The sequence below is a fragment of the Cebidichthys violaceus genome, unplaced genomic scaffold (genome assembly GCF_023349555.1).
Source record: "Cebidichthys violaceus isolate CVI_PGR_0920_01 unplaced genomic scaffold, fCebVio1.0.p SCAF_3, whole genome shotgun sequence".
Taxonomy (NCBI): Eukaryota; Metazoa; Chordata; class Actinopteri; order Perciformes; family Stichaeidae; genus Cebidichthys; species Cebidichthys violaceus.
The window spans coordinates 2,059,782-2,085,607 of record NW_027176483.1 but is presented as its reverse complement, the minus strand read 5'-3'; the positions used below and the strand labels follow the sequence as shown (position 1 = coordinate 2,085,607).

Here is a 25,826-nt window from a genome sequence, read left to right as displayed (position 1 = left end):
AGGTTCTTGGGTGACCCGCCAGAATGTGGAGCCGCGTTGTTGTTGTGGTTGTTGTTGTTCCTGCAGGTCAGGAGGGTGGAATTAGAGTCGATCTGCTTTCGCCGTCTGTCAGCCAGAGGAAGCGGCTCACACGTCCTCGATGTGGTCACTTTGTGTGAGTGTTGACGTTCAGCGCTGCAGCTGGAGGTTTGTTCAGTTGCAGTTCCTCTAATGACCACTAGATGGCCATGTCGACACAAGATCTCCAACTTTAGTCCAGACTGAAATCTCTCTACAACTACTGGATCAATTGACTTATTATTTAGTTTGAACATTCATATATGTATTTAAATATGAAACGTATTGACATTGGTGATCACAGCAGGTCAAACGGATGTATCCAGTGAACTATTCCCACAATCAACACATGGATTAGTACCATGAGTTTGGCTTTTTCCTCTGCCGCCATCTTGTTTATTATTATTTTTTCATGCAGCAAGAATTGACCATATTTGGACGAGAGGGTGGAGCTGTGGAGAAGCGAGGCCCGGCGGGGACAGGCACCGTTAGCATAGCAAACGCTAAGTTCCCTGCTAGCACTAGCTAGCTAGCTTGCTTAGCAATTCATTATTCACGCTAACTGTGATGTCAATTAAGATGCTACTTTTGGCTAGCGAAAAAACACGCTTTGAGTGTCTTTTAGTAAAACCGAATGTTGCAGTGAAGCCAAAGCTTCATGTGTTAAAGCTGCATTCTCTCTAATGTCCACCAGGGGGCGACTCCTCTGGTTGTATAGAAGTCTAGTCTAAAATGACTCTACTTCTCTCTTGATTTATTCCCTCAGTAAACATTGTAAACATGAGTTTATGGTCTCAATCTCTAGTTTACAGTCTTCTTCAATACAGCATGATGTTCATTTAGTACATTATGCTCCATTTAGAGTCAAACAGACCAGAAAGCAGGGGATGCTTTAGGGGCGGGGCTACACAGTGATTGACAGGTTGCCGCCACGGGTTTTGTGACATTTTCGTCACTTAAAAATGTCTTATTCAGAGATCGGTTGTACTTAGCTCCACCCTCTCGTGTCACTTCTGGTTGCGAAACAACCAAGATGGCGACGGTCAAAAACTAAGATGTAAAAAAATAAGCTAGTTTTTTGATCCTGTGACATTATGAAGAGGCCGGCTTTTATTTGAGGATTCACAGTATTTAAATGCTCAACCTTCTTTTGGTTATTTAATGGTCTGGACATCTATAGTCACAACTAAGAGGCTCTGTTCTCCAACACTTGACCAAGTGACTGATCAACAATTACCTGCCGCTATTGAAGGGTTAATAGTAACAATAGTAATAATGCCATTTTGAAACAACGTGGAGATAAAAATACAGTTGTTCAGTACAGATCTGGTCCTGTAAGTGTGAGTAATAAATCCAGATGTCACTACTGACATAGATAAGACTCGATAGATAAGACAGACGTCCCTTCAGTCCTCCCCACAGATGGTTTTGGGGTTCGGGTCGTTGTCTTTGAACAGCAGGTAGTCCTTCAGCCGGTTGGGCAGCTGGACGGTCATCAGAGCGCTGCAGCTCAGGCGCTTCCTGATCACCACTCTGCTCAGGTGGGACAGAGAGCGAGGGTTACCTGGAGATCACAGAGAGCAGCAGTTTGGATACGTTCCTCTGGATATTTGGATAAATGAAGCGATAAGGAGAGCTATGCGTCTCCTGGTTTTGATGCGTGACGGCAGCTTTTTGAAGAGAGACTAAGCCCCTCCCCTTCCCGTGTCCAACATGGGACCTTATTTTGGATAAAAATATGTACGCCAAAGAAATAATCGCAGTCTATCGTAGTACAATTTAGTTTTGTGTGAAGCCGTTATTGAACTTAAAGCGTACGTCACCAACATGGATGTTACCTTGACCAGCTGGCTAGCTTAGCTATATCCTTGCATAAATGTAGCGTCATCTTACGTTTGATTTGTTTTATCAAGTGACTTTTTATCAGCCTTTTAAAAGAAAAGAACGGTAAAGACCCGTTGTTGGAGCGAGTACTTCCTGGTTCGAAACATCAAAGCATCGTAGCTTCAGAGAGAGTTAAATTGACAAACATCCTATGTGTGATCCACAATTTAAATTGTATCAAAAAAATTATGTGTCCCTCGCCGTTGACCACCGTTACCCGCGGTGGACCAACGGAAGGGGGCGGGACTTCGCCTCTCGCTTTGGTTTTCACCACACCGTTGACTCACGCGTGGTCCCGCGAATGTGAGGCCACTCCCTGTGTTCCTCCAGGATCTTCGTCAGTTTGCCGCAGAGGGAAACCGGACCGACGTATTCGAGGAGGATCGACACGACTCGGCCCACCAGGTTCACCAGACAGGAGACGCTGACGAAGTCACAGAACTGGGTGACAAAAAACAACAACGTTCAATGGCCTCGGGTGGTTATTCAATTGATATGGAATACATTAAATATCATTAAATATTTATTTGCTCATGAAGACTGTGAAATTGGGTTGGAATTTCCTGAAAAAGCAACAAGCGGACCCTCAGTTACGACTATTTAGTCTAAGCTGCTGTTTCCAAAGACGAGAATGAGCTTTCAGACATATTCATTGATCGAAAGTGGAGTTTGGTAGCAGTTGATCAAATTCAAATCCAGGCGGGTGTATTTTAATTATCATTCATTTATGAAAACTTGCCAGGTCTAGCAACAGCAACCGAGGGGGGAGGGGCTTAGCCATGGGTCTGTTGTAAAGTAAACATCGATCTTAACAACCCGTTGCGCTTCAACGTTTCATACTTTAAACGTTATTTTACTTCTACAGCAAAGACAACTCACTGCAACTTTTTCCTCCTGCTCTTGAGAGTAATCGAACTCGCTCAGGTCATCCCAGTCCTCGCCGTGGTTACAACGGAAGCACTTTTCGGCGTTGTAGCCATTGTTGAGCAGCAGCCTCATCATCGCCTCGTCCTTCAGGCAGTACTGCAGCGCCGTGGGAAACACCGTGTCGCTCACCACAGCGAAGTAACAGTTCACGTCCGCTTTGGCCGCCAGCAGCAGCTTGACGATCTCATAGCGCCTCGACCTGACCGCCACCAGGAGGCAGCGCAGCGGGTCCAGGTCCGGCTTGGCCCCCGACTTCAGCAGAATCTCAGTGCAGGTCGCGTCCCCGTTGGAGACGGCGAAGTACAGCGGGCTCCTCCTCATGTCTCCGTAGTTGTCGGAGACGTGAGGGGCCAGCTGCGCGTTGACGTCGAAGCCTTTCTGCAGCAGCAGCTCCAGGCAGTGAGTGTGGCCTCCGTCAGCGGCGGAGTGGACCGGGCTGTGGCCGGACAGACGCAGGGCTCGTCTGGTGGTGATCGGGATCAAAATCCTCAAAGCCCTGATGGAGAACAAGAGTAGATCATTATAGAAGAACTAAAGCATCAGAAACTAACCTACATGAACAGTCTGAAAATTTAACTCACAATACTTTCCTTTGAGGCAAAGCCATGGATCAAACCTGAACTGTCGGCCCATTTATGATACAAAATAGCTCAAATGCCGCACATGGAACTTGGACGAAATCACCCTTGTCAGTCAGGAATCTAAGTAACCTAGATTGAAAGTCTGTTTCCAAATGTTGGGGAGTACTAATGCACGTGTGTAAAACGTTGTATAAAACCTTTTTTAGCTCCAGAAGGAGTCTGAGAAGTTGTTGTTGGTTGGGTTTGAATATTACAAGTTTGAAAAATGGAAAGTAATCTGGTGTTGTGGATTTGGAAAGAAGCTAGACCTCTGTCGACCGATCGCCATCGCTGCTTGAAGCTAGCAGTTTGAGGCTACATTAGCGGCTACTAGCACGACAATGGATGCATAACTAGACACAGCTGGAGGCGGCGCCCTGTACATTCCTATGAAAGTTGCTGAATTGGCACACTCTGCCTTTAGGACCATTGGGACCCAAATCCGTCCTTTTCACGGCCTGAATCCATAATCTGAGGCATGTGATCCTCACACATTAATGAACATTTTGCATCCATCTTTCCTGCGTATGGTGCAGTTTACTGCACAACAACTCTTGTGTCATCTCAGCTTCGGAGCTTGGCTCCTCGTTTTGTCTTGACGAACAAGCCTTCGCTGATCGCTGCGTCAACGGTTCTGCAACGTTGACCCACTCACAGGCAGTGTCCTTCGTAAGCGGCGTGGTGGATGGGCAGCTGGGAGCTCAGGTTGTGGACGTTGGGATTCGCTCCGTGCTGCAGCAGGAGGTCGATGCAGTCTGGGTTCCCCGAACCTGCAGCGTCGTACAGGACGCTGTCGCCGTTTGGCGCCTGGGCGTTTACATCAGCACCTTTTTGAAAACGTCAAAACAAGAGCGTGACTTTTTAAAAATGGTTTCAAAAACGCTGAAATCAAATCAGTGGGGCGTTATCGGTTCACCGTGTTTGATGAGGAGCTCCAGGACTTCCGAGTGGCTGTACTCCGCAGCGATGCCCAGAGGAGTCACTCCGTACTGGTCCGCCTCTGAGACCTGACCTCCGTTCTGCAACAGGAGCTCCATGACTCGAACACAGCCGGCCCTGGAGGCCTCGTGCATGGCCGTCCACTTCTTCAGACACACCTGCTCCACCCGAGCTCCTCCGGCTATTAGACTGGAAACCATCGGATAAGATCCGCCTCGGACTGCTGCGGAGAGGAGGACACTGAAGGTGAGGATGGACAGAACGTTTGTCCGCTGTGAAGGACAGGATGTACCTAAAGAGACACCGTGTTCTGTACCAGGCGGCAACCTCCGGTTCTACCGAGTGAAGCCGATGCGGAAGCGTCTTTAAACTTGCATTCTCTCTACTGACCGGCAGGGGGCGACTCCTCCGGCTGTAAAAAGAAGTCTGATAGTATGGAAGTCTGACCTAATAGCAGAGGGGATTCGTTCTTGCTGTTGGTCGTGTGAGGAGACGCTCCGTGGTCCAACAGCATCTTCACGTTTTCCACAAAACCGGCTCTCACTGCTAACGTCAGGAAGCTCTCCCCCTCCGGAGTCTTTTCCTCCAGAGTCAGACGGAAAGACGCTGAAACACACAATAACAGTTCAACTTTATTTCACTGAATTCAGCTGTAAAGTGGCTCAAACTAACTCACATCTGATTGGTTTGAGTCCAAAGTAAAGGCAACAATGCCGGCACCTAAAAATAACCATCATTAATAAATGGTTAATTAATAGTTAATGGTGCTCTGTTCTCTTCACATCATGGGAGAAAAAAATGCGGACCTCTTACCCACCGTACAGCACCGTCTCCAGGACCAGGGCCAGAGGTTGGACCGCCGCCCTGTGCAGAGGATACCAGCCACGCTCATCCACCTGACTGAAGGCTGCTGGGAAATCACAGAGCTTCTGCAGTGCCAACATGTCGCCTGCGGGGACAGTTTCAGTTGAGTCACTCCTCTATTATTGTGTGAAGAAATCCTGCAGACAAATACTGACGACAGTCAAACTAAAGTATAGCTCAGCTCATAGTGCCTTAGTGTGTCGTTCTTCTACGAGCCACCAGCACACCTTTAGTGTTCTTTGTCAAAGATTCCCCATGTCTGACAAAAGTGACACAAAGTGATACAAAGAGACACAAAAAGACTACAAAGTGACACAAAATGACTACAAAGTGATACAAAGTAACTACAAAGAGACACAAAAAAGACTACAAAGTGTTACAAAGTGATACAAAGAGACACAAAAAGACTACAAAGTGATACAAAGTGATACAAAGAGACACAAAAAGACTACAAAGTGACACAAAGTGATACAAAGTAACTACAAAGAGACACAAAAAGACTACAAAGTGATACAAAGTGATACAAAGAGACACAAAAAGACTACAAAGTGATACAAAGTAACTACAAAGAGACACAAAAAGACTACAAAGTGATACAAAGTGATACAAAGAGACACAAAAAGACTACAAAGTGACACAAAGTGATACAAAGTGACACAAAGTGATACAAAGTAACTACAAAGAGACACAAAGAGACACAAAAATACTACAAAGTGACACAAAGTGATACAAAGAGACTCAACATGATCAAAAGAGACACAAAAAGGCTACAAAGAGGCCAAACTAACTACAAAGAGATTCAAAACGACCAGAAAAGAGACACAAAACAACCACAAAAAGACTCACCATGACTAAAAAGAGGCACAACATGACCACAGACAGACTCACAACAAACACAAGGAAAAATATCAAAAACAAAGAGACACAAAATGACTACAAAAAAAGGGCAGAACTAGCACAGAAAAAGACAACTTGATTGTGTAAATGTGGTTTCTAGTCTGGATGTGATATGATGTCTTTATTAGCAGCTTTTGCACATGAAAACCAAAAACAAAGGACGTAAGGAAGTATTTTTCGTATCTGACACCAGAATTTGACTTTTTTACCTTTTGTGATGGCCCCCGTGAGCTTCAGAGCTTCACTCCTAAACAATCGAAGGGAAGATGAATGCACGTTTTTGGGAATATGCGACATATCAAACTTAACGATATTTCAGGTGAAGTTGTTTCATGTTGCTGTACCTCTCAGATCCCATCAGACGTTCCCGCTGACACGACTCCTGGATGCTCATCTGAACGTCGTGGTGCAGAAGTTGGTCTTCATCCAGGTCTTCAGCCGCATCCATCCTTCTGACATCACACAGGTACAGACACACAACGTCACAACTTCACACGACTTCAGTTCCGAAATGAAATTTGACCAAAGGTCCGAAACTCAAATATATTAACTTTACGGTGATACAAGACAAAAGAGAAACCTTGTCACCTTTGAGAACCTGAAATCTGGGACTGTCCGCCATTTTGCTTAATAAAACTAAAATAAAAACATAATTTGATTATCAAAACAGTGGCCAATTATTGCCTAACAATTTACTAATTAGTTAATCAATCATTACTTCCCAACTCAACAAGTCCTCCCATTTCATGTCATGTATTTGCTTGAAAAATTTCATTTTAAATTCATATAGGAACCAAATCCTATAGCTCTACTCCAAATACTTCAAACACCACAAGCAGTAGCCAAAGATGAAATACTGAAGTGTCAGGGGCCGCCATGGCCTTCACTCACAAAATGTAATTCAAAGAGACCAACCAGGAAGAGACTCAACATGATCACAAAGAAACATGAAACGACTAAAAAGAGACACAAAACAACCACAAAGAGACACAAAGTAACTACAAAGGGACTCAAAACAACAACAAAGAGGCATAAAACCACAGAAAGATGTTGAACGACTACAAAGAAACACACAACAACAACCATAAGAGGCTGAACAACTGCAACATGAATGAAGTGCAGTCTGTCGTGCTGCAGAGGCCTTTTGTAGTAACACTGAATCCTTCTAAAACAATCCTCAAACTAAAGCTCTTCTTGCTTAAGAGTAATTATCAGTTAATTGTGAACCAAACTAACTTCAAACAGTTTGTTCGGGTCAAGAGACTCTTGACTTGACGCAAAAGTTCTGCATGAATTGCTTAATTGTTTTCCTCGTCAGCTCTACTTTCGGAGCGCTCTGACCCCTGACCTCCGTACCGTTGATCAGATACGACATCGGTAAACCGGGCGCCCGAGCAAGTACACGACCGTGTACACTTTACTGTATTCTGTAGAGGAAAACTTGCAGAAATACACCTGTAACATAATAAAAAACCTTACATGGAAGGATTCTCACCTGATCAACTGTGTCAGTGTTGGAGTCATAGAACGAAGCAGCAGCAGCAGCAGCAGCAAAGTGTTTGCTTCATGGCTGAACTGCTCCGTCACACACACACACACACACACACACACACACACGCGCTCCACCAGGCTATTTATAGGCGTCACCTGTTCCAGTGTATTTAACATGCAGGCCGGTTCCACAGCGCCTTGTGGAGAGTAATGTGACTCCGCACACTTCACACTCATTAACAAACAGTAACGAAGCGGTCTGTCGTATGAATGAACATTTATTGAGTCGTTGAGGACCTGCTGGCGAAAATGTGGAGGCTTCACTCTTCACCTATTCTCCATCTGCTGCTGACATTTGACCCCTTTGCTTTGCATTTTGATGGTCGGATTGAAGACCTGTTCTCGTGGCAGAAACTAGTGATCGTTACAACCTCGTTTTGTGTCTCCAATTATTGTCCCCATTAGTCACTTAAATACCAAAAAACATGCGACAATAAGTTAAACAGGTGGAAAAAATACCAAAGTGAACGCTTGTTTTTTTCTTCTCATCTAGGACTACATTTCCCAGCAGCCCTGTTGCTTCCTGCCCCTTCCCCTCTCAAGCAAAACATCAGTTTTTCCTTCCTTTATCCAATCGAAAGTGTGTGACCAACAAGTTTGGAATTTCATTAAAGTCTGTGTTAAGTAGAGAACTCTTGCAGAATGATTATTAACGCCACTCTTAGGTCCAAAATGTGAAAAGAAAGACAGGAAAGTACATTTAAATTGCAGTAAATTAGATGAATGTGGAAAAAAAACAAACTGATATAAATACTTAAAAAGTTAATATTACAATAAAGTTGTTTTTGTACAGCATCGTAACCCAAAAAAACCAAATAATACACAGAATAAAAAACGAGTCTTGCTGTTGTGTTCATATGATGCGTTCAGGGTCCTGGCTGTAGAGGTCGAGCTCCTGGTACAGCAGGAAGCTCTTCAGTCGCGGAGGGAAAACGTGCGAGTTCATGATCTCCGGGTTGTTGAGTCTCTTCAGGGTCAGAAGCCTCCGGAGCTCCAGTCTGCACAGGTGCCTGAGGGAGCGAGGACTGTCTGGAGAGCAAGGTCCAGAAGAAAAATATATATATTTTACTTTATGAATTCACACTGTAATAAAACACAGAACCGAGATTGAACACAAAGATATAGAGGAGAAAAAACACAGACTTTGTGGATTCAGGATAGAGAACTAAAAGGCCTTCAGTGCTGCTAGTGCCCCCTTGAGGCTGCAGTGTTCATTACAGCCACAATAATAATAATAATAATATTCTAATTATCGGCTAAATCTGGAAGCTCCCCCTCGGCTTGACGGAGCTTCGTCGTGACTTTCTGCTCGTTACTATATTCACAGTTCTGGTTGTCTCTCGTGAGTTGTGAATTTAAAAACTCACTGAGGATGTCGCATATGTCGGGCCACTCTCTCTGTTTCTCCAGCAGGAGTCTGAGTTTGGAGCAGATGTGGACGTGGCTGACGTAGTCCAGCAGAGTCCGGACCACGCGTCCGGACAGATGCATGACGCAGCAGAGGCTCATGAACTCGCAGAACTGGGGAGAGGACGGACATTCGGCAGGTCATTATCGCTTCCTTTGTGTATGTGCAAAAACACACATTTATGATGGAAACACGTTAAATAAATGTGCAACTTATTCACTTTTTTGTCCATCTTCCTCAGAATTTACAGAATCTGCAACTGTACCAGAGCTAAACAGATATGTTAAATTCATCGCAGCAACAAACCAGAGACTGGTTTGTGGACGTTTTGAAGCCTCGAGTTTGGCGAATTGGCCATATCTGGACTGAGGAGGAGTGACGTAGAGACGCCGTATACGTCTCTGGTAGAGACCTGTCAATCAGCGTGTAGCCCCGCCCCTAAAGCATCCCCTGCTTTATGGTCTGTTTGACTCTAAATGGAGCATAATGTACTAAATGAACATCATGCTGTATTGAAGAAGACTGTAAACTAGAGATTGAGACCATAAACTCATGTTTACAATGTTTACTGAGGGAATAAATCAAGAGAGAAGTAGAGTCATTTTAGACTAGACTTCGATACAACCAGAGGAGTCGCCCCCTGGTGGACACTAGAGAGAATGCAGTTTTTAGGTTGCCGCCTGCAACAAACACGCCAAAACCACACCATGTCCCCTATATGCGTCCATTTTGGATTCTATCCACTCAACGTAACATGAACAAACTCTTGTAAAATGGTGAAATGCCGTCTAATGAGTTTTTGTACAAATTAAAGCAACTATATATAAAATGGTACCCAATGAATGCATGAAAGTGTTGGTAGGTGGACTTTGTTACCATTGGACAGGGCCAGGCTAGCTGTTTCTACCCGTTTCCTGCGTTTGTGCTAAGCTAAGCTAACTGGCTGCCACAGCTGTAGCTTTTTAATTAACAGACATCAGAGTGATGTTATTCTTCTAATCTAACCCTTCAAAATATCCAGCTTTAAGCAAAAGAGAAACGTAAGGAAGTAACAGAAGTCACTCACAGGAATTTTCCTGTCCGCCTCATTCGGCGCGTCGAAGGCGCTGTCGTGATGGCAGCTGAAGCACCTCTCCACCTTGTAGCCGTTGTTGAGCAGCAGCCTCATCATCACCTCGTCCTTCAGGCAGTACTGCAGCGCCGTGGGAAACACCGTGTCGCTCACCACCGTGAAGTAGCGGTTCACGTCCGCTTTGGCCGCCAGCAGCAGCTTGACGATCTCGTAGCGCCCCGACCTGACCGCCACCAGGAGGCAGCACAGCGGGTCCAGGTCCGTCTTCGCCCCGGCCGCCAGCAGGATCTTGATGCAGTCCACGTCCCCGTTGGAGACGGCGAAGTGCAAGGCGCTCCTCCTCATGTCCCGGTAGTTTTCGGAGTGTCTGGTGTCCATGCGGTAGTTGACGTCGAAGCCGCAGGCCAACAGGAGCTTCAGGCAGCGGCACTGGCCTCCCTCCGCCGCCGAGTGGACCGGACTCTGACCCGCCTCTTTGATGGCCTTCTTGGTGGACAGAGGTATCAGCATCTTCAGGGCACTGTGGGAGAAGGAGACAACACTTCAATCATTTGATCCTTCGCTAAGGAGTTACGTTTCTACCTAAAAACCGACAGTTATCCGACAAACGCATGCCTCACGAGCTCACTCGTAGTGTCCGGCGTACGCCGCCTTGTGGATGGGCAGGTGTCCGGTGACGCTGGGCAGGTTGGGGTCGGCTCCGTTGTCCAGCAGCAGCTGGATGCAGGCGGTGTTTCCTGATCCGGCCGCGTCCAGCAGGACACTTTCCCCATTACAGGCCTGGGAGTTCACTCTGCTACCTGAGCAGGGAAGGAGAGGGACGTGACAGGAGAGGAGATTGGAGCTTCGCACAAAGACACCTGGTGTCCAGGTGTGTAGAGGGCAAGCAAACAAAAATCACTACATCATTTCTCTCCAGCCTCTAGACCTGCAGGTCCACCCTCAGACTGACCACAGTTCAGCAGAATCTCAGCGACGTGGTAGTGCCCGTGCTCTGCGGCCACGGCGAGCGGCGTCACCCCCGATTCGTCCTTCTGGTTGACCCGGCCGCCGTTCCTCAGCAGCAGCATCAGGATGTCCACGTCGCCGACCTTGGCCGCCTCGTGCATCGCCGTCCTCTTCTTCTGGCAAACCTGGTCCACCCAGGCGCCGTGAGCCACCAGCAAGGACGTCATCTCGCACGAGCCGGCCTTCACCGCTGCAAGGTGAGGAAAAAGGTGCAAAATGTGTCCAATAGCTTATTATTTTTTAGTGTAGGCAGATGTTGCCGATGTTTGGATAGTAACTTTTTCCCTAAAAGGACATGCACCGGCATTTGGAGAACAGCCAATAGGAACGTCCCCTCTCAACTGGAGCTTTTCAGCGACATTTTATGGCCTAAATTTCTGTATCGCCACCCTCACGACAAACCTCCCGCCATCTCTTCTTTCCCCTCCATCCATTACCTCCTAACCCCCCGCCTCTTGGGGGCCGTTAAGCCTCGTTAAACCTCAAACCCTGAGCGTTGTTACCGAGCAGCAGCGGCGACTCGTTTCTGCCGTTGGTGCTGTGAGGCGAGGCTCCGTGCTCCAGCAGGCTCTTCACGTTCTGCACCAGTCCGGCCTTCACCGCCAGCGTCAGCGGCGTCTCCCCTCCCACCGCCGTCCTCTCCTCCAGGCTGAGCCCCTGAGCCGTCACTGGCACACAAACAAACACTCATAATTACTAATTAATAAATAAAAAAACAAAAACGAGTGTCCTTATGCTGAAGACATGTTCTTACATCCCAAGACCGTCTGCAGGACCTCCAGGACCGGCTGGGACGCGGCTCGATGGAGGGGAAGCCAGCCGCGGCTGTCCGACTCCCTGAAGGCGAAGGTGTGCCTCAGCATCCCCCTCAGCATCAGGACCTCACCTGGTCACAACCCAGAGGGTTTCAGGAAAGTAACACAAGGAGGAACATTCAGGACTCTCTGGAGCCGAGAAGATGTTCTCTACTTTAACCCCTTTTCTGTTTCTCCTCCTCCTCTTTCTGCATGTCTTTATTTATGGGATGTTTATTCATCACCAGACAACGATAACGCCGTGTAACGGAGAAGGTGTTTCCTGTCCAACTCACCTTGCTCGATGGCTGCCAGGACTCTCAGGTTTTCATCCGTCGCTGCTTCTAAACTAACAGCCAGGAGCGGAGGAAGCACAGGGCAGTCAGCTGGGTTTGATCGCATCAACAAATGGTTTGTATTTTGTATTATTGTTTGGGGAATCGGGTTGGTGTTTGGGCGTGGCTTCCATACCTTGCTGCAGACTTCAGAAAGGCATCTTGGCAGGAGTCTTGAATACCGAGCTGGATGATGTAGTCACTGAGCTCCTCTTCACCGTATTCTTCATACGTGTTCATCGCTCTGCAGGGAGGACGAGCAGGGATTCATGAACAGCATTTCAACTACAAATCACCGATATTTAAAGCTGCTATAAGGAACTGTCATTGTGTGTTGGTTCTGGCGCCCCCTGTGGACTAAAGTGGTAGTGGTTTCTGAGCATCAGAGTCCCTTTAGAAAACCTAATTTTACTGCAGTAGGGTCTGACAGTCTGCCCCTCTCAGTCCTGGTTCTGGTTCTCCCGTGCCTCCCTTCCCTCCAGCGGGTCCAGAAATACGTCCTGGGTCTCCAGCAGAGAGGAGAAGCTCTGCTCCTGGAGGAGGAGGAGGAGGAGGAGGAAGAGGAGGAGACGCTGCTGCTGCTGGGAGCTGAGCTCTCCTCCTCCCTCCGGATCTGGGTCTGTCCATGGTGGACCGGTCTCTGCTGGAGGATCTGGGTCTGTCCTCGGCAGACCGGTCTCTGCTGGAGGATCTGGGTCTGTCCACGGCAGACCGGTTTCTGCTGGAGGATCTGGGTCTGTCCACGGTGGACCAGGTCTCTGCTGGAGGATCTGGGTCTTGTCCACGGTGGACCAGGTCTCTGCTGGAGTGTGAGCTGAAGGAGTTTCTGGTGAACCTGCATGAGTTCATCTGGTTTCACCAGAATCCGACCCGGTGGCTCCGATGACATCATTAAGAACAACTCTATAGAAACAGACCATCTTCTCTCTGATGGTCTCGTACTGATGGAGGTCTGATAGAGGACCAGGACTACACTGAGACTGGTTCAGGACCAGTCAAAGGTGTTTGTGTCCCCATGATTAGTTAAAGTCCATCTGTCCCTCTCCTTTTAGCTCTAGTTTGGTCTCCACCTACTCTGGAGCTCAATACCCGGCTAGCGGCTAAAGCTAGCTGCTTTATTTACCAGCTGGTCTCTAACTGTGTCTGCTGCTGAACTAGACAGTACATGTGCAACGAAGGTCTGTGTTCGTTGGTTTGGACTTTACAAGTTCAAAAAGTCTGTGTTAAAGCTCAACTATGTCGTATTTCTTCCTTTAACGTTGTTTGTCTGAAGTTTAAGACGTTCTAATGAGATGATTCTCAGCCAAACCACGGTGTAGTTGAATCATCGCGTCTATTTGGGACAGTTTCAACGAAAACAATCATTTTACAGATATGCTATTTCATCCCCTAATCGTTCGCCAGGAGCTTTCGTGGAAATTGGCGCTAATAATAGAGAGAAAACCGAGACGGTGTTAATTTGATGCACTTCCAATTAAATCATTCAAATAATGGCTCGTGCAGCGTGGAGAGCCTTCCACTCAGTGCGCAGCAGGTCAGCTGAGCGTGCAAATATCATGAAATATCATATATCATACTGTGTGTGTCCATAGGCAAGAACACAATTCAACTTATATATGAAGCTTCCAATCATAAATTAGTAAATAATACATCCCAATAATTGGAGCCAAATTACGACATTCTTTCCAAGAAACTTTCAAGGAAATTATTCTGTAATTACAAACGTAACCTTACAGAGGTAAAATATTATGAATTTAAGAGAGAAAAAAACACATTAATTTAGAGATTTTTAGCTATTTTGCTTCCATAACAAATTATTCAAAATACATATTTAGGTGTTTAATGTGCTACTTTGTTTCTGTTGAATTCCTCTAAAGTTCTCGTTAGATAATGCTTCAATAGCACAGCAACGGAAGCATGACAGCAGAATAACACAAACGCCACAGATGACATGAAAACATGAAGCGTGTGTTGCAGACCTGCAGCTGTTCGTTGTTATTGGGTCCGCCCCCCCCCCCCCCCCCCCCCCCCCCCTTTGCAAACATTGCATACGGACACAAAGAAGTCCTCATTCTGACACGGACGTGTGAAGAACCTGCAGACGAGCTCCAGAGACTCTCACCTGTGAGGCGTGCTAGCGGCTCCCCGCTTGACGGCTTGACGGTCGAGGTGGGACCTCTGGACCTCTGGACCTCAGACTGCTGGAGAACCAGCGGACTGAGGAGGATGAGGATGAGGATGAAGCACGGCGGACACCTGGCCCGCTGCTCTTAAATATAGCCGGGCTACGTGGGCTATTGTGTGGAGCTAAGCCGGGGGTCTTTGGGTCGCGTTTGGCGGGAGTCCCACATTGTAGATCCCACAAGCGCCCCCCCCCGGGGGCTCAGACTGCAGGCTCACACGGACAACAACGTCACCTCAAGTTTAATCTAAGTTGTTTTCTCTGCGTTCCACTAATCGTTTCACGTCTGCTTTACGCTGTTCTTTTTTTTAATTTGTATTATTTTTAGGAAAGCACTTTTTTTGTTTGGATGTTTTTAAGCTTCACTGAATGAGGAAAACCTCGCTCGTTCAATATTAATATACTATAATATCAACATCTAACAGTAAACCAATGAAAAGAAAATAACAGAGCAAATCTGTGCGTAAAAAGCAGCTAAAATTCAAAGGAAATAACTGTTCAATAAACGTAGTGGAGTGAAACGTGCAGTCTTTGCAACAGTGGAAGATTTACTCCTATTTTACTGAGTAAAAGTGTAAAAATACTCTGTTTCAAGTCATTCAAAAGTACCGAGAGTAAAATCACTCATACAGACCCGTCAGTTATTATAATTATTAATGCACAATCATCACATTCATGTTCTTTATACACTGCCTGTAATGATCATGTGTTTGTTTTCTTTTACACATTTGCAATCTGCAAAGTAACATCAATCTAGAAGTTAAACTTAAGTTCAAGTTGGGTTTAATGTCAGTAGTTTGTTTTGACTCTAGCTTTGGTTGACATGTGTCACACGTGCTGCATCCACTAAGTCATGCATCACATCACGTCATATCCTGTCATGTGTTCCTGTGTGTCACCGTGTTTTGTACGTTTAGCGTTGCAGCGCATGATCCCGGATCACGATACCAGTCTGGATCTATTAGCTGGTCAGGTCTCATGTGGTAAACAGTGTGATGAGTGCTAACAGGACATCCAGACCCAGAACACACACACACACACACACACACACACACACACACACACACACCCAGAGGCCGGTCCTCCGGGCTCGCCCCCCCCCCTCTTTGCAGAGGCTCCGTGATCTCCGGGGAGCCAGCTGATGTCCAGCTGCAGATTAGTGGAGCTTTACAGGGGCCAGCGCGTCGCCTCCTCTGGCTCACGGACTGAAATAGCAGCGGTGCAGCTCAACATACAGCTCCCATACTGTCACTGTGCAGGGGGGGGGGGGGGGGGTCCACTAAAATAAGACTCTGGTTCTCATCCAGTCTGTGACACAACCGGCTTTTAAAGATGTCATCTCAACGAACTTCAACAGTTGTTTTTAACCACTTTTTATACGACTGGTGATTAGTTCTCTGGTGATGACTGAATACAAACACAACTTGGCAGCAGTGACTTTTAAGGTCTTTTACTTTGACGGGGCCGAGCAGCGAGTACTTCCTCTGCTGTGTCGTAGTGAGTCGGCGTATAGTTTATAGTTTATCAAGTGGAAATTATGTTTTCATTTTAGAAACAAGTCTTAGTTTTCCCTCGAGGACGAAAGCTGACTTCTCATCCTTCAGAAAGAAAGTATGTGAAGTTTGTTGACTTCGCTCCCAGGACTTATTCCTAATAATAATCATATATAATGATGATGATAATAACTTTATTTATGTAGTACTTTTGAAAACAGTTTAAAAGTTTGCCCAACAAAGACAAACTAAGGTAAAAGTTAAACCATGATAGATGAAACAATAAAACCAATTGATACGGAAAAAATACGCTAAGAAATACAATATAATTTAATTAAATATTTCATATTTTTATAAATATTTTATTATAAATAAAATAATATCAATAATTAAATAAATAAAGCCGTAAAATGATTCATAAAACCAGAAATACATTTGGAAAAGGAACATTTTAAGTATATTGCTCATACATATATATATATATATATATATATATATATATATATATATATATATATATATATATATATATATATACACATCCATAAATTAATCACATTAAAAGAATATGTCCTCCCATCTTCCTTCTTATTATAAAGCAAAAATACAAAACAAAAATAAATTAATAAAACGGTTCAGAGAGTGGTACGTTTATGGTTGCTATAGCAACGTGTAAACACACTCTGGCGTTGCCTGGGAACCAAGCTACAGTTAAGAAGGACAGCGTTAGCAGCGTTAGCATCCGCTTTGCTAACTACCAAAAAAGAGTAGAATAAAAACAAGACAGAGGACATTAAAGAAGACGTTTAAACGAGTGGCGGTGAGCCGGTTCTCAGCGCGTCACCTGCTGGTTCTCACGGACTCCGCGTTTGTTAACCTAGCGTTAGCTGGTCGCGATGTCGGAGCAAAGAGAAACCGTAGAAGAAGAAGAGGAGGAAGAGACAACCGTAGAACCAGGCGGAGACACTGCTGAGCAGCCGAGAGAGGACGACAGAGAGCCGGGGACAGATGGAGAGGAGGAACAGGCTGACAGGTCGACCACAGGTGAGTCCACTTTGAGCACAGGTGAGTCCACTTTGAGCACAGGTGAGTATTTATTGGGATATTAAAATGTTTGATAAATATATTTATTGGGATATTAAAATGTTTGATTCATATATTTATTGGGATATTAAAATGTTTGATTCATATATTTATTGGGATATTAAAATGTTTGATTCATGTATTTATTGGGATATTTAAATGTCATTTTTATTATCTTATTAATATTCAGATGTGCCGTATATCTTTCTGGACTGTGCAGACGTTCAGGAGGCCGCAGAAGAAGCTGAAGCTCAGGCTGATCTGCCCGACGACACCGAGCAGCAAAGAGAGCCTCAGAAAACTGGAGAAGTTGAAAACTCTACAGGTGAGACAGGAAAGGTAGAAAAAAAACAAAACGTAGTGTCGCTTTCACCTGCGGTTCCGATGTGTTTTACGTGAGAACCTTGACCTCCTGGACCGAACAGATGTGCTGGAGTCTGTGGACGAAGCTGAAACTCAGGCCGATCTGCCCGACGACCCCGAGCTGCTCAGAGAGCCTCAGAGAAGAGAACATGTTGGAGAGTCCACGGCTACAGGTGAGACTCTGAGTCACAGGTAACATGTTCATGAACTGAACCCTGAACATACCTAAACGTCTTCAATCTGCCACGACTCATCACCACAGGTAACAAGTTAAACGTTTAGAACATTTAGAACATTCTCTCTGTCTCTCTCTCTCTCTCTCTCTCTCTCTCTCTGTCTCTCTCTCTCTGTCTCTCTCTCTCTCTCTCTCTCTCTCTCTCTCTCTCTGTCTCTCTCTCTCTCTCTCTCTCTCTCTCTCTCTCTCTGTCTCTCTCTCTCTGTCTCTCTCTCTCTCTCTGTCTCTCTCTCTCTTTCTGTCTCTCTCTGTCTCTCTCTGTCTCTCTCTCTCTGTCTCTCTCTCTTTCGCTCTCTCTCTCTCTTTCTCTCTCTCTCTCTCTCTGTCATCAGATTTTGGACTGATCTGTTGACAGTGTGACTCATTTCCCAAATCTCGTTGACGGATCATTAAGTTTATGTGAGTGCAGATCATATTCATGTATTCTGGTGTGTGTGGATGAAGTGTTTACGGTGAAGTATACTGAAGCCGTGCCGTTTCTAGGTAACCTGACACGGGAATTATGCAACATGAGGATCAGAGTCTTGTGTCCAAGACAGCGGCTACAAAGACATGTCCTTAGATTAAACTAACGCCTCAACTCAACACATTCTAATGCAGTGGACGCACGCGACCAATATGCATAACGTGGATTATGCTTATTGATACTGATTGTCTCTGTGTGTGTGTGTGTGTGTGTGTGTGTGTGTGTGTGGTTGCAGTGAAGGTGGTGCTGGTTCCGGGCGGTCATGTGATGACGGTGGCCTTCGCCATCGGTCTCAGCGTCCGGGAGCTGAAGCTTCACCTCGCCGTGGAGCTCAGGGTCCCTGCTGAGGTGCTGCAGATCTCTCTGGACGGTACCTGTTCCAACATTTCACTGATTTAACCACAAACAGGAAAAATACTTCCAAGTAAAAGTCCTGCATTCACAGTGCTCAGAAACACTTCCACCTGTGACCACAGGGACCGCCAAAGTACACACCAAATGAAAGTTCCTGCAAAGTAAATAAAGTCATCAAAAAATGTAGTGGCGTAAAAGTATAAAGTGGAACTACTCCAGTAAAGTACCACTGATGGTGGTCCTGTCGTTCTTCAGGCAGGGTGGTGGAGGAGCAGCGGAGTCTGATGGAGCTCGGCGTGCGGCCTCAAGGCTCCACCCGAATGGAGATGAGCTCCAGCGACCCGACCGCCCACCCGCTCCGGCCGCTCCGCCCCCCCGACCAGGACAACGTGCCGGACGTCATCACCGTCCGAGTCCAGACGGGTGAGAAGATCGCCTCACGCAGCTGTAGTTCATCTGTCTTATCACAGATTTAAGGTTCTCTTTCTGCTGACAAAATATTATAAAAAGAGTTTTTATTTCTAAAATTATTTGTTTTAATATGGAGGCTTGAATGTATTACCGGAATAATTCTAGATTTAATTAAAATTAAATTATAAACATGGATTATAATAGACACATATATTTATTATTATTATTTATTTTTTTAATTTATTAAAATATTATAAAAAACAAAAAATATTATAAAAAATATTATAAAAAATATTATAAAAATATTATTAAAAATATTATTAAAAATATTATAAAATGCATTCATGTTTAGGATTATTCCATTATTAATTATGAATTCATCCATCCACAGCTTCTTTTATGTTTATGAATTCACCATTTAAATGCTGATGTAATTGATTATTTAGTTATTAATCGGTTGTAAATAAACACATCCTGCTGTCACTTCAGACTCAAAGACTCACAAAGAAAATGAGAAACATAAAATCATAAAATCACAAATACGTAGATAAAACTACAGCGATGAATTATTTACCATCACTCCACAAGCGTGACGATAGAAACACTCTACTTGCTGACCCTCCAGAAGAGGGCGTGTTCCAGGAGGTGGTGGTGGAGATCGAGCGCCCCCCCCAGCAGAAGGCCTTCCTGGGCGGCTTCAGACACCGGCTGACGGGGGCGGAGTTTCACCACGCCGCCCTCCAGACCTCAAAGAAGAGGAGACCCCACAGAGGAGGGCTGGTCTTCAGCCGCGACACACAGGCGAGTGTCAGGACCTGATACATCCTTCATTCAATACAGATTAAAACGAATAAATAATAGAAAATTAGGATTTAAAAAAAAAGCTCATTAAAACGCATGAAACCACACAGCTGGGTGTGTGTGTGTGTGTGTGTGTGTTTAAAGGTCACTCATTACTGCAGAACAGCGTTGTCGTTCAGGCGTGAGGCGGAGCGTGACTTGGTGTGCAAATTAAACAATGTAATTACAAAGAGCGAGGAGGAGGAGCGTGAACGAGGCGCCTTGAAGCCGCAGACGAGCGCTCACGGTCACACCTGTGCTGAGCCTGTGGTTCTGCATTCATTCAGCCACATTCGAGGGAAAACACCGACGGCATGAGATCAAACCCCCGTTAACGTCAAAGCCACATATCGGCGTTTCAATCTTTTTCAATCTAATTCTAATCACAGCAGTAACGAGACCTCCGTGTGTCTGTGAACTGTTCACCTGTTACCAGCCTGTTGGCCTCATTATCACGCCTCATCGGGACACATTTTATTCCCCATTTTTTACTACGAATGAATTCCCCCAAAAATATGCCTGAAACTGTAGGATAATAAATGAAAAACAGCGACACCAGCGTGAAAACGTATCTGACCCTCTGACTGATTCGTAGCAGCGCAGAAACTTTAAATGAGCTGATTTGCAGTTTGAGCACTTCCTCCGTCTGGTTCCTCACACGGCTGCTGCGAGAGGGATTCAACAGAGGCCGTAGTGATCTTGTTCTTATGACGCCGTATTGGGGCCATCGTAGGTTAAAACTCTGAAATAAAGGAGCCGGGAGAAGAGGGTGATAACCAGAGAGAGAGGAGGGCTGAAGGCCCAATCCACAGTTCAACGTCTCTGATGATAATCTGAGGATTCTGGGTCAAAATCAAGAGTTTTTCCTTCCTGATTAATCCGATTGCAAAGACGTCATACACAGCGAGCGGCGGCTTGATACACTCTGTTTGGTTACCAATTAAGGAGACCGTCTTAACATCGTTAAGAACATGAACTGCGTGTTTGTTTACACGTATGTGTCTCACTAGTTTCTGCTGCGTAGACAAAGACTGCTAATTAAACTTTGCCCAACTGAGTATTTAAATATTAACGGCTGTTATGTAATGCAAGGTCAAGCTAATTACAACCGAACGCTGAACAAGACACTTTTAATAAGACACCAGAATGTTATAGTTTCATGAAGTGAGGACACGATGTGAAAGGGTTCAAGTTCTAACTCCCAGACTGCGACCTGTCAATCAGCGTGTAGCCCCGCCCCCTAAAGCGTCCCCTGCTTTATGGTGTGTTTGACTCTAAATGGAGCATAATGTACTAAATGAACATCATGCTGTATTGAAGAAGACTGTAAACTAGAGATTGAGACCATAAACTCATGTTTACAATGTTTACTGAGGGAATAAATCAAGAGAGAAGTAGAGTCATTTTAGACTAGACTTCTATACAACCAGAGGAGTCGCCCCCTGCTGGACACTAGAGAGAATGCAGCTTGATACTTTGAATAAATCTCCTCGACCTGAATCCTAACAGTCGTGCTATTATAAATGTGCAGACCTTCATCACAGCAGACATTTTTTTTTTAAATACAGAGCTGATGTCACTAATGAAAGGTCACACTCTAGCTTCTTCTTCTTCTTCTGCTCTCTGACTGGATGTTTCTCCCAGCGACGCTCTCTGGGATTCAAAGCCTCGAGGAGACGAGACAGAAAGGTTGTTATGGACGACTTGCCACGCTGACGCTCTCCACGGGGGATTTAATGCCCCTCTTTTGGGTTGCTAGTCATGTCCATGGTGTTGGATCTGAAACGAATTCTATAGTGACATGTGATAAACCTACCAGCTAAATGCATGTAAAATATGCGCCCTGACTCTCGGAGATGGTTCCAGACTTTTTCAAAGGTCAGCAGTAATTAAAGGTTCCGCCGAGACGTTCGCTCGGGCGTCATCAATCTGTGTCACGAGCCGGAGAAATGTAAAATGTTACTCTCCGGCTCATCTGGCCTCCGGTGAACCTCAATTAGCGGCCCGAAGCCCCCGGTACCTCGGCCGTGGCCTCGAGGAGTTCGCGGGCTGAAACAAAACACGGGCTGGATCATCGGAGTCATGTGGACAGTCCCTTCAGCTCCACTGGCTCCCAGTCTAGAGCAGAGCGCCCCGGATCTAACTTATTCTGGTTCATGGGACCTTAAACAATTACTTTAATGTATTCTTAGGTTTAAAAGTGTCTCTCTGTCCGTGTCTCCGTCTCCGTCAGACGGTAGACGTGAAGTCTCAGGTCCAGCAGTGTCCCGTGGACGTCGCCACCCAGATGACCGCGATCGGCTGCCACGTCTCCTGTGTGAACGACAGGCTGGTCGTCGCACGCGGCGGCTACGTCACCGCCGACGAGCATCACGCCGCGAGGCTGAGAGCTGTGGGTGAACAACCGAGTTTGCGTGTGATTGTGATCATAATGCATCATGTCTTTTTATGTTAATATATGGTAATATAGACCTGTATATATGGAGCATTTGTCCGGATCGAGTGCTGCAGGAATGAGTCTTGAAACCCAGGATTGAGTCAGCGTTCCTTCCGGTTCCTTCGTCCCTCCACCCAGGTGATCCGTCTGCAGTCGTTCGCCCGGCGCTGGCTGGCCCGGCAGGCGGTGGACCGGCTGCGGAGGGACCGGGACCGGCGGATGGCCTGGCAGGAGCTGCAGGAGAGCAGGAGGAGGGAGGAGAAGGAGGAGCAGCTGAGAGACCACCGCCACCGCTGGATGAACCCGCAGAGGAGGGAGGACTTCAACCTGCTGTACCGCGCTCTAGAGAGTAGGCCGAGGCTGTGTGTGTGTGTGTGTGTGTGTGTGTGTGTGTGTGTGTGTGCGTGCAGGTCTAACTGTGAGTGTGTTTTTCAGCGTGGAGGTGCGAGGAGGAGCAGCGGATCAACTCGTCCCTGGGAGGAGCTGAGAGGAAGGCCGCTCTGTGCGCGCTGCTGGAGCAGGAGACGCAGCTCATCGGCGACATCGGACGCCATCGCGTCGCCGCCCACGACGACAACTACGAGCAAACCGTCAGGAACTTCCTGGACAAGGTCAGAGGTCACGGCTCTCTCAACCCGACCACCAAAAACTGTTTTGATGTTCGATTAGATGTGCGCTTTTTAAATAGCCTCTGTGTTGGATTGTGGGTAAATATTGTCACTGATAACGTCAGTAGAGTAACAATGAAAATGTCAGAGATTAGTAGTGTAGTATTGTAGTCAGGAGGCGGGAGAAGAAGTAGTATGTGAGGTAATATTAGTAGCACTACAACGTGTGGGAGTACTGGTAGTAGTAGAGGTTGTAGGAATAGTAGCGTAGTAGTGGTATCAGTTGTAGTAATACCAGTAAAAGTAGCGGGGGAGGCAGTAGTAGTAGTAGAATGAGGGGGATGAAAGGTGAGGGTAGCAGTTTTAGGGGTAGTAGTAGTAGTAGTAGTAGTAGTAGTAGTAGTAGTAGTAGTAGTAGTAGTTTAGTGGTAGTAGTAGTAGTAGTAGTAGTAGTAGCAGGAGTAGTTTCAGGGTAGTAGTAGTAGTAGTAGTAGGAGTAGTTTAGGGGTGGTAGTACTAGCAGGAGTTTTAGCGGTAGTAGTAGTAGTAGTAGTAGTAGCAATAGCAGGAGTAGTTTCAGGGTAGTACTAGTGGTAGTAGTAGTGGTAGTAGTAGTAGTAGTGGTAGTAGTAGCAATAGCAGGAGTAGTTTCAGGGTAGTACTAGTGGTAGTAGTAGTGGTAGTAGTAGTAGTAGTGGTAGTAGTAGTAGTAGTGGTGGTAGTAGTGGTAGTAGTAGTAGCAGGAGTAGTTTAGTAGTAGTAGTAGGAGTAGTTTAGTGATAGTAGTAGTAGTAGTAGCAGGAGTAGTTTCAGGGTAGTAGTAGTAGTAGCAGGAGTAGTAGTAGTAGCAGGAGTAGTTTAGTAGTAGTAGTAGTCGTAGCAGAAGTAGTTTAGTAGTAGTAGTAGTAGTAGTTTAGTGATAGTAGTAGTAGTAGTTTAGTGATAGTAGTAGTAGTAGTAGTAGTAGCAGGAGTAGTTTCAGGGTAGTAGTAGTAGTAGTAGTGGTAGTAGTAGTAGTAGGAGCAGGAGTAGTTTAGTAGTAGTAGTAGTAGTAGTAGTAGTAGTAGTAGTAGCAGGAGTAGTTTAGTAGTAGTAGTAGCAGCAGCAGCAGTAGTAACCACTTCGCTCTGCTGCCTCGGGGCGATCGGTCGCCCCGTCGCTCAGAGGTCTTGGCGGCCGATCGACTCGGTCACGGCTGTTTTCTGTCCTGGCCCCACAGTGGTGGAATGAACTTCCCACTGACGTCAGGACAGCGGAGTCGCTGCCCATCTTTCGGCGCAGGCTGAAAACCCACCTCTTCAGGAAGTGCTACCCTGAGCCTTCCACTTAGCACTTATTGTTTTCATACTAGCTTGTTGCACTTATTGTATTCGTATTACTTATAGCACAAACTGTTTTTCTTGTTTCTGCACTGTACTTTGGCTCTGAGTTATGCTCTGCTTCATGCTCTTAGATGCTTGTTTGGAAAAGGAAATGTACTTATGACTTCTGGTGACTAGTAGTTCTTTTGATTACCAATGTTGATGCACTTATTGTAAGTCGCTTTGGATAAAAGCGTCTGCTAAATGACTGTAATGTAATGTAGTAGTAGTAGTAGTAGTAGCAGGAGTAGTTTAGTAGTAGTAGTGGTAGTAGTAGTAGTAGTAGTAGTAGTAGTAATAGTAGTAGTCGTAGTGGTAGTAGCAGGAGTAGTTTAGGGGTGGTGGTGGTAGTAGTAGTAGTAATAGTAGTAGTCGCAGTGGTAGTAGTAGTCGTAGTGGTAGTAGTAGTAGTAGTTTAGTGATAGTAGTAGTAGTAGTAGTAGTAGCAGGAATAGTTTAGGGGTGGTGGTGGTGGTGGTGGTAGTAGTAGTAGTAGTAGTAGTAGTAGTAGTAGTAGTAGTAGTAGTTTAGTGATAGTAGTAGTAGTAGTAGTAGTAGCAGGAGTAGTTTCAGAGTAGTAGTAGTAGTAGTAGTAGTAGTGGTAGTTGTAGCAGGAGTAGTTTAGTGGTAGTAGTAGTAGTAGTAGTAGTAGTAATAATAGTAGTAGTCGTAGTGGTAGTAGCAGGAGTAGTTTAGGGGTGGTGGTGGTAGTAGTAGTAGTAGTAGTAATAGTAGTAGTCGCAGTGGTAGTAGTAGTCGTAGTGGTAGTAGTAGTAGCAGGAGTAGTTTAGGGGTGGTGGTGATGGTAGTAGTAGTAGTAGTAGTAGTAGTAGTCGTAGTAGTAGTAGTAGTAGTCGTCGTAGTAGTAGTCGTAGTTGTCTTGTAGCAGCAGCAGTAACGACAGCAGTATTTTCAGTAGTAGCGTCAGCAGCAGGACTAACAGTGCGGTGCTGTGCTTCAGTCTGCGGCTCCTCATCAGTGGCGAGCGGCAGACGGTCGGCTGGTCGAGATGGACAGTCAACACACCGTCAGAGCCAGAGAGCTGAGAGATCTGTACAACAACATCAGCCGGTCCTCTGGGAGCCGGGACCAGAGACTCCACGTCCTGCTGACACTCAAACACACCGTCACGGTACCACACACACACACACACACAATACGTCACAATACTGTGTAGCATATCTGTTATTGTTGGTATCATGGTTGTTCTGATTTTAGGAGCATGAGTGTCAGCTGACCCGGGACGTCGTGGATTTGATTGACAGGGAGATGGACCTGATGACTCGGGGGGTTAAGGCAGCCAGTCTGGAGGGGCTGAGGAAGAGGATCTCCACTCTGTTCCTCCAGTACATCAAAACACCAGCGTTCAACCCTGAGGTGGCCAAGCTGCTGAAGGTGAGCCGAGAGCCCGGCTCAGATCAGAAACGTTGGACACCCCTTTTGGTGCTTATTATTATTATTATCTCCATATAATCTTAAAATCCGCCCCCAGGTTCCCCAGAATCCCTCTCAGCTGAAGAACAACATGTTCCTCTGCCGCGGCTGCCATCGCTACCTGCTCTCCTCCGACTTCAGCCCGTCCGCCAGCGACCGTCCGAGCGGTCGGTGCCGCGGCTGCACCGGACTCGACAACATAG

General features: G+C 46.0%; 2 protein-coding genes across 2 annotated transcripts in view; one reads left to right on the top strand and one right to left on the bottom strand.

The window, feature by feature from the left end:
• Nucleotides 1–1,144: 1,144 nt before the first annotated feature.
• asb15a (ankyrin repeat and SOCS box containing 15a) lies at nucleotides 1,145–15,015 on the bottom strand. Its single transcript, XM_068724125.1, has 20 exons — nucleotides 14,479–15,015; nucleotides 12,493–12,600; nucleotides 12,318–12,370; nucleotides 11,982–12,113; nucleotides 11,731–11,895; nucleotides 11,172–11,417; nucleotides 10,848–11,019; nucleotides 10,214–10,739; nucleotides 9,107–9,260; nucleotides 8,604–8,768; nucleotides 7,684–7,876; nucleotides 6,533–6,640; nucleotides 6,398–6,435; nucleotides 5,245–5,376; nucleotides 4,875–5,033; nucleotides 4,405–4,650; nucleotides 4,144–4,315; nucleotides 2,821–3,364; nucleotides 2,229–2,382; nucleotides 1,145–1,621 (listed from the first exon to the last, which is right to left on the bottom strand). Exons 2-20 carry the CDS (start codon nucleotides 12,594–12,596, stop codon nucleotides 1,464–1,466), a joined length of 3,621 nt encoding a protein of 1,206 aa, XP_068580226.1. The 5' UTR covers nucleotides 12,597–12,600; nucleotides 14,479–15,015; the 3' UTR covers nucleotides 1,145–1,463.
• Nucleotides 15,016–16,730: 1,715 nt separating this feature from the next.
• Nucleotides 16,731–25,826, top strand: part of iqub (IQ motif and ubiquitin domain containing) — a 9,932-nt gene continuing 836 nt past the window's right edge. Inside the window, 12 exon segments of the mRNA XM_068723503.1 lie at nucleotides 16,731–17,075; nucleotides 17,335–17,439; nucleotides 17,540–17,650; nucleotides 18,414–18,548; nucleotides 18,788–18,955; nucleotides 19,569–19,744; nucleotides 22,017–22,274; nucleotides 22,359–22,569; nucleotides 22,656–22,831; nucleotides 25,151–25,321; nucleotides 25,408–25,584; nucleotides 25,682–25,826. The exon segment at nucleotides 25,682–25,826 is cut by the window's right edge and continues 104 nt beyond it. Of these exon segments, the coding sequence (XP_068579604.1) occupies nucleotides 16,928–17,075; nucleotides 17,335–17,439; nucleotides 17,540–17,650; nucleotides 18,414–18,548; nucleotides 18,788–18,955; nucleotides 19,569–19,744; nucleotides 22,017–22,274; nucleotides 22,359–22,569; nucleotides 22,656–22,831; nucleotides 25,151–25,321; nucleotides 25,408–25,584; nucleotides 25,682–25,826 (1,981 nt within the window). The 5' untranslated portion in view covers nucleotides 16,731–16,927.